A 17,000-nucleotide genomic window follows, 5' to 3' on the forward strand; every position below is an offset into this window, starting at 1 on the left:
CAAGGTGACAGCCTGGAACCAAGCTGTGTGCAAATTGTGAGGGGTGTGTTTTTAGAGCTGGGGAAAGACGTTCTGATAAGGACAAAGGGAATGAGTGTAAGTCCCCAAATCTTCCCCATAACATCATTATAAAGACAGTAGACTTCCCCATTCCTCCTTTAGAGGACTACACAGGCCACATGTTACCTTATAGTGATCTTTTAGCCCTTGGAGGCTGTCCTTAATAGGAATTTCAAATTAATTCACCCATATTAAAGCCACAAGAAAACAGGCAGTGCCGGTGAGGAATATCTCTGGGAATGCTATCCTACTTCGTGTATTAATACCTTTTTTGTTTAACATCTTTATTGGAGTATAATTGCTTTACAATGGTGTGTTAGTTTCTGCTTTATAACAAAGTGAATCAGCTATACGTATACATATATCCCCGTATTCCTCTCTCTTGCGTCTCCCTCCCACCCTCCCTATCCCATTCCCTCTAGGTGGTCACAAAGTACCGAGCTGATCTCCCTGTGCTATGCAGGTGCTTCCCACTAGCTATCTGTTTTATATTTGGTAGTGTATATATGTCCATGCCACCCTCTCACTTCGTCCCAGTTTACACTCCCCACCCCCCAGTGTCCTCAAGTCCATTCTCTACATCTATATCTTTATTCCTGTCCTCCCCTAGGTTCTTCAGAACCATTTTTTTTTAAGATTCCAGATATATGTGTTAGCATATGGCATTTGTTTTTCTCTTTCTGACTTACTTCACTCTGTATGACAGACTCTAGGTCCATCCACCTCACTACAAATAACTCAATTTCTTTTCTTTTTATGTCTGAGTAATATTCCATTGTATATATGTGCCACATCTTCTTTATCCATTCATCTGTTGATGGACACTTAGGTTGCTTCCATGTCCTGGCTACTATAAATAGAGATGCAATGAATATTGTGGTACATGACTCTTTTTGAATTATGGTTTTCTCAGGGTATATGCCCAGTAGGGGATTTCTGTGTCATATAGTAGTTCTATTTTTAGTTTTTTAAGGAACCTCCATGCTGTTCTCCATAGTGGCTGTATCAATTTACATTCCCACCAACAGTGCAAGAGTGTTCCCTTTTCTCCACACCCTCTCCAGCACTTATTGTTTGTAGATTTTTTGATGATGGCCTTTCTGGCTGGTGTGAGGTGATGCCTCATTGTAGTTTTGATTTGCATTTCTCTGATGATTAGTGATGTTGAGCATCCTTTCATGTGTTGTTGGCAGTCTGTATATCTTCTTTGGAGAAACGTCTATTTAGGTCTTCTGCCCATATTTGGATTGGGTTGTTTGCCCTTTTGATATTGAGGTGCATGAGCTGCTTGTAAATTTTGGAGATTAATCCTTTGTCAGTTGCTTCATTTGCAAATATTTTCTCCCATTCTGAGGGTTGTCTTTTCGTCTTGTTTATGGTTTCCTTTGCTGTGCAAAAGCTTTGAAGTTTCATTGGGTCCCATTTGTTTATTTTTGTTTTTATCTCCATTTCTCTAGGAGTAGGGTCAAAAAGGATCTTGCTGTGATTTATGTCATAGAGTGTTCTGCCTATGTTTTCCTCTAAGAGTTTGATAGTGTCTGGCCTTGCGTTTAGGTGTTTAATCCATTTTGAGTTTATTTTTGTGTATGGTGTTAGGGAGTGTTCTAATTTAATTCTTTTACATGTAGCTGTCCAGTTTTCCCAGCACAACTTATTGAAGAGGCTGTCTTTTCTCCATTGTATATTCTTGCCTCCTTTATCAAAGATAAGGTGACCATATGTGCGTGGGTTTACCTCTGGGCTTTCTATACTGTTCCATTGCTCTATAATTCTGTTTTTGTGTCAGTACCATACTGTCTTGATTACTCTAGCTTTGTAGTAGAGTCTGAAGTCAGGGAGCCTGCTTCCTCCAGCTCCATTTTTCTCTCTCAAGATTGCTTTGGCTATTCAGGGTCTCTTGTGTTTCCATACAAACTGGGCAATTTTTTGTTCTAGTTCTGTGAAAAATGCCATTGGTGCTTTGATAGGGATTGAATTGAATCTGTAGATTGCTTTGGGTAGTATAGTCATTTTCACAATATTGATTCTTGCATCCAAGAACATGGTATATCTCTCCATCTGTTTGTACCATCTTTAATTTCCTTCATCAGTGTCTTATAGTTTTCTGCATACAGGTCTTTTGTCTCCTTAGGTACGTTTATTCCTAGGTATTTTATTCTTTTTGTTGCAATGGTAAATGGGAGTGTTTCCTTAATTTCTCTTTCAGATTTTTCATCATTAGTGTATAGGAAGGCAAGAGATTTCTTTGCATTAATTTGGTATCCTGCTACATTACCAAATTAATTAATTAGCTGTAGTAGTTTTCTGGTACCATCTTTAGGATTCTCTATGTATAGTATCATGTCATCTGCAAACAATGAAAGCTTTACTTCTTCTTTTCCAATTTGTATTCCTGCTATTTATTTTTCTTCTCTGATCGCTGTGGCTAAAACTTCCAAAACTATGTTGAATAACAGTGGTGAGAGTGGACAACCTTGTTTTGTTCCTGATCTTAGAGGAAATGGTTTCAGTTTTTCACCATTGAGAACAATGTTGGCTGTGTTAAAAACCCTCCAGAAAGTAGGTGTAGAGGGAACTTACCTCAACATAATAAAGTGTATTAATATCCTAATGAACTGTGCCATGCACTACTGAAAGTAAGTTACTAATACATAAAAGACAATTGGGAAAGACAGTCTCTTCAGGAAGTGGTCCTGGAAAGTTGGACAGCCACATGTAAATCAACGTTAGAACACATCCTCTCACCATACACAAAAATAGACTCAAAATGGCTTAAAGACTTAAATGTAAGACAAGACACCATAAAACACCTAGAAGAGATCATAGGCAAAACATTCTCTGACATAAATCGTACCAATGTTTTCTTATGTTAGTCTCCCAAGGCAACAGAAATAAAAACAAAAATAAACAAAGGAGACTTAATCAAACTTACAAGCTTTTCCACAGCAAAGGAAACCATAAACAAAACAAAAAGACAACCTACAGAACGGGAGAAAATATTTGCAAACAATGCAACCTACAAGGGCTGAATTTCCAAAATATATAAGCAGCTCATACAACTCAACAACAAAAAAAACAAACAACCCAATTCAAAAATGGGCAGAAGACCTAAATACACATTTCTCAAAAGAAAAAATACAGATGGTCAATAGGCACATGAAAAGATGCTCAACATTGCTAATTATCAGAGAAATGCAAATCAAAACTACAATGAGGTACCACCTCACACTGGTCAGAACAGCCATCATTAAAAAGTCTACAGGGCTTCCCTGGTGGCACAGTGGTTGAGAATCCACCTGCCGATGCACGGGATGCGGGTTCATGCCCTGGTCCAGGAGGATCCCACATGCCGCAGAGTGGCTGGGCCCGCTGAGCCTGCGCGTCTGGAGCCTGTGCTCTGCAACGGGAGAGGCCACAACAGTGAGGCCCGCGTACCACAAAAAAAAGTCTACAAACAAATGCTGGAGAGGGCATGGAGAAAAAGGAACCCTCCTACACTGTTGGTGGGAATGTAAGCTGGTGCAGATACTGTGGAAAACAGTACAGAGGTTCCTCATAAAATTAAAAATAAAATTACCGTATGATCCAGCAATCCCACTCCTGGGCATATATCCAGACAAAACTGTAATTCAAAAAGATACATGCACCCCTATGTTCATAACAGCACTGTTCACAATAGCCAAGTCATGGAAACAACATAAAGGTCCATCGAAAGATGAATGGATAAATAAGATGTGGTACATAAAAATAATGGAATACTACTCGGCCATAAAAAAAGAATGGAATAATGCCATTTGCAGCAACATGGATGCAACTAGAGATTATCACACTAAGTGAAGTCAGAAAGAGAAATACCATATGATATCACTTATATGTGGAATCTAAAATATGACACAAATGAACCTATCTATGAAACAGAAACAGAATCACAGAAATAGAAAACAGACTGGGGTTGTCCAGGGGGAGAGGGTTTGGGGAGGGATGGAGGGGGAGTTTGGGGTTAGCAGATGTAAGCTTTTATATATAGAATGGGTAAACAACAAGGTCCTACTGTATAGCACAGAGAACTATATTCAATACCCTGTGATAAGCCATAATGGAAAAGAATATTTTTTGAAAAGAATGAATATATATGTATAACTGAATCACTTTGCAGTACAGCAGAAATTAACACAACATTGTAAATCAACTATACTTCAATTTTTAAAAATTGATTTAAAAAAAAAAGAAGGAGATCCATAGACTAGGAGAAAAGATTTACAAAAGACACATCTGATACAGGACTGTTATCCAAAATATACAAAGATCTCTTAAATGTCAACAACAAGAAAACAAACAAACTGATTAAAAAATGGGCCAAAGACCTTAACAGATACCTTACTGAAGAAGATATACAGATGGCAAATAAGCATATGAAAAAATGCTCCACATCATATGCCATCAGAAAAATGCAAATTAAAAGAACAATGAGATAGCATCATACATTTATGAGAATGGCCAAACTCCAGGACATTGACAACACCAAATGCTGGGGAGGATGTGAAGCAACAAGAACTCTCATTCATTACTGGTGGAAATGCAAAATGGTATAGTCACTTTGGAAGACAGTTTGGTAGTTTATTACAAAACTAAACATACTCTTATGTTTAATATGATCCAGCAATCATACTCCTTGGTATTTAGCCAAAGGAGTCAAAAACTTATATTTAGCCAAAGGAGTCAAAAACTTATGTCCACATAAAAGCCCACACATGAATGTTTACAACAGCTTTATTCAAAACTGCCACAACTGGGAAGCAACCAATATGTCCTTCAGCAGATGAATGGATAAACTGTGGTATATCTGGACAATGGAATACTTTTCACTGCTCAAAAGAAACAAGCTACCAGCCCACAAAAAGACATGGAGGAACCTTAAATGTACATTACTAAGTGATAGAAGCCAATCTGAAAAGGCTACATAATGTATGATTCTAATTATATGACATTCTGTACAAGGCAAAACTATATGGAGACAGTAAAAAGAAAGCTATATGGAGACAGAAACAAACCAGATATTCTTCACAGGGTGAATGATCAAATTATGGTATATCTATACAGTCATGAGTTGAATTGTGTCCTCTAAAAAGATATGTTCAAATCCTAACCCCAGGAACCTCAGAATGTGGCCGTTTTGGAAACAGGGTTGTTGCAGATGTAATTAGTTAAGATGAGGTCATACTGGAGTGGTTGGGCCCTTAATCCATGACTGATGTCCTTGTAAGAAGAAGAAAATCTGGATATAGAAAAGAGACCACACAGGCAGAACACTATATGAAGATGGAGGCGGAGATTGGAGTGATGCTTCTATAAACCAAGGAATGCCTAGAACTGCCGGCCATCAGCAGAAGCTAGGACAAAGGCATGGAACAGAATCTCCCTTAGATCCCAGAAAAAACCAGCCTGCCAAGACCTTACTTCAGACTTTTGGCCTCCAGAACTGTCATAGAATAAATTTGTATCTTTTTTTAAGCTGCCCAGTTTGTGGTACTTCAAAATGGCAGTCCTAGGAAACTAATACACATGCTATGGAATACTACATAAGAGTAAAAAGGAATGAAAGTACCTGGATGAATCTCCAGAGAATTACAATAAATGTAAAAAGACAATCTCAAAAGGTTACATACATTATGATTCCATTTTATATAACATTCTTGGAAAGACAAAATTATAGAAATGGAAAATAGATTACTGGTAGCCCTTAACTGGTGTTAAGGAGGGGGTGGGAGATAGAAGGCAGTGTAGCTATAAAAGTACAAAATGGGGGATCCTTGCAGTGATGAAAATGTTCCAAACCATGCCTGTATCAATGTTAATATCGGATTATGATATTATATTATAGTTTTGCAAGATGCTACCATTAAGGGGAACTGAAAAGGTTTATGGGATCTCTCTGTATTAATTCTTACACTTACATGCCAATCTGTAATTATCTCCATTAAAATTTAATTTAAAAATATGTATCAGTGGTTGTTCCCTGGCGGTCTAGTGGTTAGGGTTTAGTGCTTTCACCCATGCCGTGGCCCAGGTTCAATCACTGGTCGGGGAATTGAGATCCCACAGGCCGCAGAGCACGGCCAAAACAAAAAGTTTCACTGCTGCTTCCTGAGGTTTCTATCATCTCATATACCTTGGGTTTCTAAATAATCTGTTTTAGAAATAGACCTTTTTAAATTCTTCTTCAGGAGTTCTAAATATCTATTATGTCATATCAGCAATCACTTAGACATTCTGAGACACTATCCTAACACCAAGAATTAGGAAATACATAAAAGGGAATATCACTCAGCCATAAAAAAGAATGAAATAATGCCATTTGCAGCAATTTGGATGGACCTAGAGATTATCATACTAAGTGAAGTAAGTCAAAGACAAATATCATATAATATCACTTATATCTGGAATCTAAAAAAGTGATACAAATGAACTTATTTACAAAACAGAAATAGACTCACAGACTTAGAAAACAAACTTACGATTAACGAAGGAGAAAGGTAGGGGGGAGGGATAAATTAGGAGTTTGAGATTAACGTATACACACTACTATATATAAAATAGATAATCAACAAGGACCTACTAAATATATTAACATCTTGCTTTTGTTCAATAATTACTTTTTAAACAATACAGTTATATAATCACTATGTAACACACTATAATTATTTTATATGCTTATAACACCATTGAGCAAAAAAGCTATAAATATTTCAAGAAGAAGAAAATTATAATAAATGCATGATTGTATAATACAAGATGCACAAGAAGCTATAAATAAATTTAAAACATTGAAGGGATCAGGACTTATGCAGGTGCTATTTACTCCCTACTCCCTACTTCTGACTACTCTTTCCATGCATTCTTCACTTGGAGGGCACTTTCTGTCCTTCAGGTCTCAGCAAAACTGCCATTTCCTACAAGACCCCTGACCACCTATCTTAAGTGGGTACTCCTCTGTTATTCTTCTATCTGAACTCCTTGGTTCACAGCAATTATCACAATTGTTAATGTCCTGTTTTGTACTGGTCTACTCTACAAAAGTGTAAGCTTCATGAGACGTGTGACCATATGTGTCTTAACCTTTCACTGTATTCATAGCACCTAGTGGATATAATCTAAAAATTCTGAGACAAAAATAAAAGGTAACTGAGTTTGCAAACCAGAACAATACTCCAGATGGTTCAAGTATTACCTTTACTACAAACCAGATGTGAATCTTTGCAAGTCTCTTAAAATTTCTGGCCCTCAGATGTCACATAATTTGAAAGACAAGGAGGTTGAATCAAGTGATCTCTTAAGATTTTGCATGGCTCTAAGAGTTATGATTTTATAATGTACAAAGTATTTTTAAGTACTGGGTGATAATGGTATAGCATAATACAAAACTGAATAATCATTCACTTTTTGTAAATCAAACTAAGCATTAAAACCAATAGTAACATTACAGCTCTTTATGCCAATGAGTCATAAATGACATTTGCTTGGTATATTTTCCCATAAACTATTTTCTAATACAGTAGTCAAGGATCATAGATCAGGAGAAGATGGATATTATTTCAATTTGAATAAAAATGCGTTGGAAGTACTGAGCAAAGATAGGTATACTGGAGTGACGCTTTGTGTTCTATTAAAATTATACCATTTCAAATGGTTGGTTTTATTCCTTTCACTGTTGTGGCCTCTCCCGTTGTGGAGCACAGACTGCGGACGCGCAGGCTTAGCAGCCATGGCTCACGGGCCCAGCCGCTCCGCGGCATGTGGGATCTTCCCGGACCGGGGCACGAACCCATGTCCCCTGCATCGGCAGGCGGACTCTCAACCACTGTGCCACCAGGGAAGCCCCACCCTATTTTTTAAATAAAATTTTGCAATAGCTGTACTTCAACTGAGACCTGCATCATTTATATAAGCTAAAACTCTGTGTTTCTTAGTGTGAATTTAATGTCACATAAAAACCATTCTTTAAGTTCATTTTTCACTTTATATTATTCAATTATAGGACTCAAAGCTATCAAATGATTTCTCATATCGTTTATTTTTTCACTGTTATTATAAGATGTTTTGGAGAAATTTATGTTAAACCCAAATTTAAAGGTTTTAACATTAGTCCCTCATATGTTATATTTTCATAGGAACACAAATACTATTTCTATTAAGTAAACATTCACATAATTCCATTAATTTAGAAATAATTTAAGAATGTAAATTATCTAATATAGGATATTTTTAGTATTTGGAAAAAATGTAGTTTTGTTTTATTGTTTTGTTACTTTCATTTTTTATTTATTTATTTATTTTTGGCAGCGTTGGGTCTTCGCTGCTGCATGCGGACTTTCTCTAGTTGTGGCAAGTGGGGGCTACCCTTCACTGCAGTGCACAGGCTTCTCATTGCAGTGGCTTCTCTTGTTGAAGAGCACGGGCTCTAGGTGCGCGGGCTTCAGTAGTTGTGGCACGTGGATTCAGTAGTTGTGACTCGTGGGCTCTAGAGCGCAGGCTCAGTAGTTGTGGTGCATGGGTTTAGTTGTTCCGCGTCATGTGGGATCTTCCCAGTCCAGGAATAGAACCCGTGTCCCATGCATTGGCAGGGGGATTCTTAACCACTGCGCCACCAGGCAAGTCCCTGTTTTATTACTTTTAACTAACACGGTATATGAAGCTATAAATGTCTGCAGAGTAAAAATAAATCTATTTTTGAAACTAGATAAAAATTGCTCTTAATCATATATTTAAATAAATATATGTAGACATATATATTTACATATACACACAAAAAATGGAAATGTTTAAGAAATATTAAGAAAATGAAATGCAAACATTTACCCTAGAATCCCTTTCAGACTATTTGTTTAGCAAAATATTTTAACATATGATTCAAAGACAAACTTCAACCCTACCAATGTCTAAATTAATGAGATTTCAAAATGACTACTTAGTTATATAAATATGCTTAACATTTTCAAGATTATGCCCTGAAGCTAACAATAAAAACTCCATTAATAACAAAGGGGTGACAGAACTTGGGTTAAACAGGACTCATTCCCTGAACTGCTTGACATACTTATCCCGTCTAATTTATTCTCCTAAGAACACTGTTAAAATCGTAAGATCAAGCAATTACTGTGATCAAACAGACAGAAACCTTGGAGTCAGGAACTCATGCATTTTCTATCGCTTACTGGGTATGTGATTCTAAGTAAGTTATCTAAGTTCTCTAAGTCTTAAAGGTAAAATCCAGGTAATTACACAGGGAGCATAGTGAAGATAACATTCAGTGAATTAACATATATAAAACATCTAGCATAGTATGTGGAACAGAGTACAAACTCAAGAGATATTATTTCCCATATGTCCACCACCCTTTAAGCTTCCTCTCCTCTATGCCCATTCTCATCTTCTGATAAATACAAGTAGGTGGAGGAATGTGGATCACACTGATTATGTAGATGAAGAGAGAATCGAAGATGTGAGTCAAGAGAACATACCAAAAAAATCAAAGAATCTACAACTACCAGGATAAGACAACACTTAAAGATTGCCTCCCCCAGCAACTCAGACATGCTGGTGAGAGGGTCAGCTAACCTACTGTATTTCTTTATATCTGCTAAATTATAAAACAGGAGTCATTTACAATGTGCACATGTACAAAACTGTAAAACGTTCAACTGCTTGGTCATCTGAAGAGATTTACTAGCAAATAGAGAAAAACAAAAGATAATTTTTTTAACTTTATACGTGCAATGGTTGATAAATTTTATTTTTATAATCCCAGTAGAATCTTCTGTTGATGCAATACTGAAAATTTCCAGATTTATTAAAGGAATATCCAGAGTAACTCAAATTTCCCTGTTCTCACCTTTAAAAGGCTCATCAATTTCAATATGACATTTAACACCAAGTTGTAATAAAAGCCATAGTATAAGTGGGAGAAGTAGGCTCCTAATATCCTGAGTTGTACAACAGGATAGATGGTGTTGCCATTCACTGAAATTTTAAAAAATACTAAGAGTAGGTTGCGTTGGGTTGGGTTATATTGAGGGGATTTTTTTTTTTTTTTTTTTTTTTTTTTTTTGCGGTATGCGGGCCTCTCACTGTTGTGGCCTCTCCCGTTGCGGAGCACAGGCTCCAGACGCGCAGGCTCAGCGGCCATGGCTCATGGGCCCAGCCGCTCCGCGGCATGTGGGATCTTCCCGGACCAGGGCACGAACCCGTGTCCCCTGCATCGGCAGGCGGACTCTCAACCACTGGGCCACCAGGAAAGCCCTTGAGGGGATTTTTAATTCAGCCTTAGATATGAGAAATTTAGTGTACTTCTGAGGCACCCAAGGAGGCATGTCAAGTAGGCAACTGATTACACGGCCATAGAGTTCAGAGAGGAACTCTGAGCGAGAGTAATATACATGAGTCATCTTCAGGGGATCACCTAGAGATAGAGTACAGAGAGGAGAATGACATAGCCTAGGGCCATGCCTTGGGTAACTCCAAAATATTCTGGCTGAGTGGGGAGGATGAATTTACAATGGAGTGGCCAGAAAGAGAGAAGCAAGATCTGTCACCTTGGTCCCAAAGGCCAAGGGAAATGAAGTCAACAAAGATACTGTGAGGAGGTCAAGTAAGATCATTGCTAAACTTAGCAATATAAAGGTCATTGATGATCTCATAGACATCTACCTATTTCAACAGTGACAGGGCAGAAGCCAGATATCTGTGGGTTAATTACTAAGTGAGACTTGAGGAAATGAGTGCTCATTAGCACTCTTACAACAAGTTTGACTAAGAAAACAGAAAGCAAAGACAGTAATTGAGGGAAAAGATGAAGATTAATGACAGGTTATCTAGGGTGGTAAGAAAGGTAGAGATTATTTTCAGGAGTCAAAACCTAAGAATATTTAAAAAGTGAGCACAGGACACAGTTGAGAAGAAAAGGTGAACATAATATATAAAACAATGTAAAATTTCTGGGAAAGTAAGAGATGATGAGATATAAAAATAGGCACAAGAAATAGACAGGAAAAGGAACAGATCCTCTATGGAAGTAAGGAAAGAGAATGGGTACAAACGTGGTGCATTTAGATATCTAAAATATCTAGAAAATAAGGGACTTGCCACCTAATGATTCTAATTTTTTCTATAATGTAGGAGAGGTCCATCTGCTGACTATGATGGGGTATATAAAAGGATCAGAAATTTGAGAGAAGTAGAAAATATTTGAAAGGTTGTGTAGAAAGTAAGAGCAAGTATAGACCAGACAAATGCTACACATCACAATCCTTGAAAGTCTTGACAAATCACACCAATTGGGAAAGTATGATAGCAAGAAATTTATATATTCTAGTCTAGGATTAGAGAAACCATACCAGTAACCCCTGTTAGAGATGCAAACAATGACCAAAGTCAGATTAGAAATTTTAAATTTTAGATCAAAATTTAAACCTTAATATAGTAGAAAACATAATTATTGAAATCAGTAAAAACAAGAGTATAGCAAAACAAGTTATGTCAGAGGATCCATGAAAATATTTACAGATCCAGAAATCAGCAAGAAAAACAACAGTAAGACAAAAACAGCACAGCAAATATCAGAAGGATTTTTATAGGTGAAACAGACTGCTCTTTTTTAGTAAGTTTATTTGCTTCCTTCTAACACAGTAGAAACCAGTTTCTAGAGAATACTGGTCTGTCACTTTCTTAACAAGGAATTCACAGTGAATCTGGTAGACTTTGATGAGGGGGAGTAAAGACAGGTTTTAACAGGGTTTTTCAGAAAATAATTCAAACCATTAAAACATTGAGACATATGATCAATACACTATATTGATAAAAACACAAAATCACTCTTCTAGAGTCCAAGAAAGTAATTCAACCATACACAGTTTTATACTTAATATGAAATTTCAGCTTCTAGAAATTACACATCCATAATTCCATGTAACTGAAGTACTTCTGTAAAATTACATCAATTAAACTTTCTTCCTTCAAATTATTTTTGTTTTACTCACTCAGACTTCTTTTCATAGGTCTTAGAAGATTCCTCAATCCTCTTCTCTAACTCCAGGACAGCTTCCTCCTTATTTAAAAGCATCTGCTGTGTCTGTATAAGTTCCTCTGCTAAAGTTTTCAACCTAGAATGAACAGTTTCCTCATTATCAATCAATACATTAATTACACTCACTTTATACATACAAAAAAAAAGGGATTCATATATCTAAGGTTGCAATGTCCAAAACAGTAGTCGCATGTAATTTTACACTACCAAATGTAAAATAGCTAGTGGGAAGCAGCTGCATAGCATAGGGAGATCAGCTAGGTGCTTTGTGACCACCTAGAGGGGTGGGATAGGGAGGATGGGAGGGAGACGCAAGAGGGAGGAGATATGGGGATATATGTGCACGTATAGCTGATTCACTTTATTATAAAGCAGAAACTAACACACCATTGTAAAGCAATTATACTCCAATAAAGATGTTAAAAAAAAAAGTTAATGCATATAAAAATATAAATTTAATTAATTAATTAAGAGTAAAATTTCAGTTCCTCAGTTCCATCAGCCACATTTCAAGCACTCAACAGACACATGTGGCTAATGGCTACCCCTTTGGACAGAGAAAAGAACATTTCAATAATCACAGTGAGTACTCTTGGACAGTCTGTTTTAGGGAGTCTTATTCATCAAACAGCAAAAGAGAAAGAGAAACTGAAAATGGAGAAAGAGAAAAGGACTAAAGTAAAAAATACCTGTCATCTCCCAGGAAGAGTGTATAGTGAAAAAAACACGATTTTTGTTTTCAGAATAACATGTATTTATAATCTGGCTTTGCCACTTTTTATCTGAGATCCTGGGCAACTTGCTTAAGCTCATTGGATCTATTTTCTCATTAGTATTTTGGGTACTGTAATACCTGCTTCAGAGCATTGTTTTGAAGATGAAATACACTAATGTATAAACAATGAATGGTACTTAGGAGGCATCTGAGTAAATAACATCTAGTATTATTTGCATATATTATCCCATTTAATTCTCACAACAATGTATGAGATAGATACTGTTATCCTTATTTTAAAGAAAAGAAAGTAAGGCTCAGTCACATGGTAATTTAATATAAACTATTTCTGTTGTCACATATTACAATAGAGGTATTTTTTATTAATATATAGATTTGAGTACAATTAAATACGTAAAATTAATATGTACCAATAGACCAGACAATTTTTGGTCACATAAAATGCATTTGGTCCTGAATAGAAATATTTCTACCACGAAAACACACACAGCTGGAATCTAAAAAATAATACAAATTAACTTATTTACAAAACAGAAACAGACTCACAGACATGGAAAACAAATTTATGGTTATCAAAGGTGAAAGGGAGGGAAGAAATAAATTAGAAGTATGGGATTAACAGATATACACCACTATATATAAAATAGATAAGCAACAAGGATTTACTGTATGGCACAGGAAACTATATTCAATATCCTTTAATAACCTATAATGGAAAAGAATCTGAAAAAGAATATATATATATATATATATATATATATAACTGAATCACTTTCCTGAACACCTGAAATTAACACAGTATTTTAAATCAACTATAGTTCAACTACAAAAAGGAAAAATAAAATTTCTATAATCATAAAATATACATACACAGCTATCATATCACATTAAAATTTTTATCTTCAGCTTTTTAAAGCGAGACATGAAACCCAAAATATACAAACTATTAAATAACCCAAGTATATGAATATTTGAATTTATTTAAAGTTAAAGAGATGATAAATAAAGTCAAAAGTAAAAGTCAAACTTCGAAGAAATATTTGCATTGGGAATTACAAGCAAAAGCTCATGTAGAAAAACTCTTGGAAAAAAGTCAACCTACTATGAAAATGGACAAAAAACACAACAGGAAGTTCATCAAGAAAAATTCAAATGATCAGTAAGCACACGGAAATATTTACAACCTGAATCACAAAAAAAAAACCCTGCAAATTAAATGAATAGTAAGTTATTTTTCACCTACTAAAATTGACAAGCATGAAAAAGTGATAATATTCAGTATTCTCAATATTGTAGAAAGAAAGAAAAAGGAAGGAAGGAAGATATAGGAAGGATGGAAGGGGTATAGGATTGGAATAGGGGGTGATTTAAGGACAAAAAAGCCTCTCATATTTTACTCTATATTTATCTATATTATTTAAATCTCATAACAAAAGTGAATATGATTTTTAAACTATTAAATAATATGTAATAGAGATAGAAGAGGTAGAAAAACTATGAGACATAATCAGAAGAACTCAAAAAACAGTAATCCAGATTACTTCATCTATGTTAAGAGTTAAGCAACATAATAAATCTCAACAGGTTTCTGAGGGCAGTAATATATTATAGCAAAACATAATCAATGATGCTTATAATAATGATCCAGAATCATAAGGGAAAGGTTAAATTAGATAGGTATTTTTTTAAGAATATATATATATTTACAAGAGACATACATCAAATCTGGTAAAATTATTTTGTTGAATTTGATGACAATATAAGCTTTGATTATCAGGAAAATTCAGTTTTGTAGAATAGTTCATATCCTGACTACTAGACACAGAAAGCATTACTGTATTAAAATTAGAGGTCATTCTCAAGAAACCTACATTTCAACTTCTGGCTTCAAGCTACTTATTAACAACTATAAACACATAAGTAAATAACACTCACACATAATGCTTTGCTCTTTATAAAACTCTGCCCTATATATAATCTCATTTAATCAGCATGAAAGTCTGGAACACAGGACCCTACCTCTGTACCCGTCCCAACCCCAGTCTAGAGGTAATAAAGACAAGCTTCTCACCACTGCCTTGGCCATGTTGCATCAAAGCTGAATTTGGTAGAAAGCTCTTTCCCTCTCTTTATCACTTTCCTCTCCTCTGTTCTTTTACTTCTCTCTCCTATACCTTTCTCTATTCTCTTCTTTTCTTCCTGCTCAATTTTCCATTCACCTCTCTTCTCAATTCTTCCTTCATTCATCTAAACAGGTGTTTACTAAGAGCATACCTTGTGTCAGGCATGCTCCTAGACACTAGGGATACAACAATAAACAAGTTTGGCTTCAGGAAACTTACATTCTAGTAGAAGAGACATCGACCTTTTTTCTTCCAACCCTCTCTTCTTCTTCTTTCCTCTCTTTGACTATTACTGTTTCTTTCCCTAGTTTCTTCTCAATTCTTCTCACTGCACCATATTCTCTGCTCCATCCTGAAATAAATACATAGTCCCACCAAACTGTAAGATGCAGGCACCATGGCTTACTCTTCACAGCACATCCCTTACACTTAGCACAGTGTCTTGCACACTCTGCAAGTATGTGCTCAACTCAGTTCTCTATGTCTTGTTTTTCTCATGAGTTCACACATTAAGCTTTTTTCTGCAATTCCCTAATAACTCCCAAGGCTCTCCTGATTCCAATCATTCTCAATTATCTAGAGTGTGAAACCAAAGAGCTACCTCAATGTGAGAACAGCACAATTTATGATTTTCACCCACCATATGGGCTAAACTGATATATGAACCCCTACTGCAGTGGTGCAGTGAGGGAAGCTTTAGTTCTCTGTATATAGATGTCATTAGTACAGGGCTGACTCCTTTCATGCAAACATTTTATCGTCAAGCTAATCACTTTACCTTTCTACATCAGATTAAGAGAATTATTTGTGTTTATAATTCTACACCTCTACTGCATTTTGTAAAGCACCTTACTCTGGTATAACAGACAACAGGTCTAGAAGCAGACACCTTCATGTTCAATATTTACTTGGCTTTTCTAAACTTCCATTTTCTTCCCTAATAAAACAGAAATTAATACTTAATTTAAAGAGTTCCTGTAACTATGATGAATAGTTTTAAAGTTCCTAACATGGATTTGGAAGCATAGTATATTCCCTATAAATGTAACTGTATATTATTAACCAATTTTACTAGTTTCGTAAAAAATATTTTTCTGAAAAGTAACTTTAAATATTGTCTTCTAGGGAATTCCCTGGCGGTCCAGTGGTTAGGACCCCGTGCTTTCACTGCAGAGGGCCCAGGTTCGATCCCTGGTCGGGGAACTACAATCCCACAGGTCACATGGCACAGCCAAAAAAAAAGAAAAAAAAATTGTCTTCTATTTTTTTAAAGAATATTTTGTTAACATTGGATGCAAAAGTTAACATTGCTCCCAAGGCAGAGGTAGGATTGAGTGTATTTTAAATAAAACTCAAGAACAGGTTATATTATTTATACATTATTCCTAATTAAGGACAAGTAAAGTAAAGAAATTGCAAGAATGCTACATTGAAAGTAGAGGAGCCATTCATAATTAAAAGTTGTTTTTCCCTTTATGACAGTGTCATTTCCAAGAACTCTAACTTTTTGGAAATGTGAAGAATTTCGGTTCCATGAGAAATTAACATAAGCTTGCATGTCTTTGTTATTCTTGATGCAAACAAAACAGTATGTCTCTATACACACACATATACACACACATACACATACATGTTGATTTGATGTGACATGACAGTAATAATATCACCACAAATCTAAAAGGAAGCAAAAAATGGGGAGTTTTACTATTGATTTCTTCATATTTATCACTTGGAAAAATTCAAGGGAAGACAGTTGATTGTGGTGAGCATCATAGTTACTCTAGTTAATTGTAGTGTTGCCCTCTTTTTACTTTGAAATGGGGTAAGAAGGGAGGAATGAGGTGAAAGCCAGAGTCCTGATCCATTGTTTAAACCACCTTAGACTGCCTAACTCCCTCTATCAGAGACCACTGGCACATGGCAATTCTAGCCAAGTATATTAAAATCCAAATCTGCTAATACTTTCTACTTCCTTTAGCAATCATTCAGCCTTCTGAAAAAT

General features: G+C 35.8%; 1 protein-coding gene across 8 annotated transcripts in view; it reads right to left on the reverse strand.

Moving 5' to 3' along the window:
* The window catches only part of FER (FER tyrosine kinase), a 457,443-nt gene that overhangs the window by 288,421 nt on the left and 152,022 nt on the right, over positions 1-17,000 (reverse strand). For all 8 annotated transcript variants that reach the window (XM_027100276.1, XM_027100269.1, XM_027100299.1 and 5 more), the window contains one exon: positions 12,093-12,215. In XM_027100276.1, coding sequence (XP_026956077.1) covers positions 12,093-12,215 — 123 coding nt within the window. The remainder of the gene's footprint in view (positions 1-12,092; positions 12,216-17,000) is intronic.

Source organism: Aethalodelphis obliquidens, unplaced genomic scaffold (assembly GCF_003676395.1).
Source record: "Aethalodelphis obliquidens isolate GAN/ISIS:26980383/991018 unplaced genomic scaffold, ASM367639v1 scaffold4, whole genome shotgun sequence".
NCBI classification, from domain to species: Eukaryota; Metazoa; Chordata; class Mammalia; order Artiodactyla; family Delphinidae; genus Aethalodelphis; species Aethalodelphis obliquidens.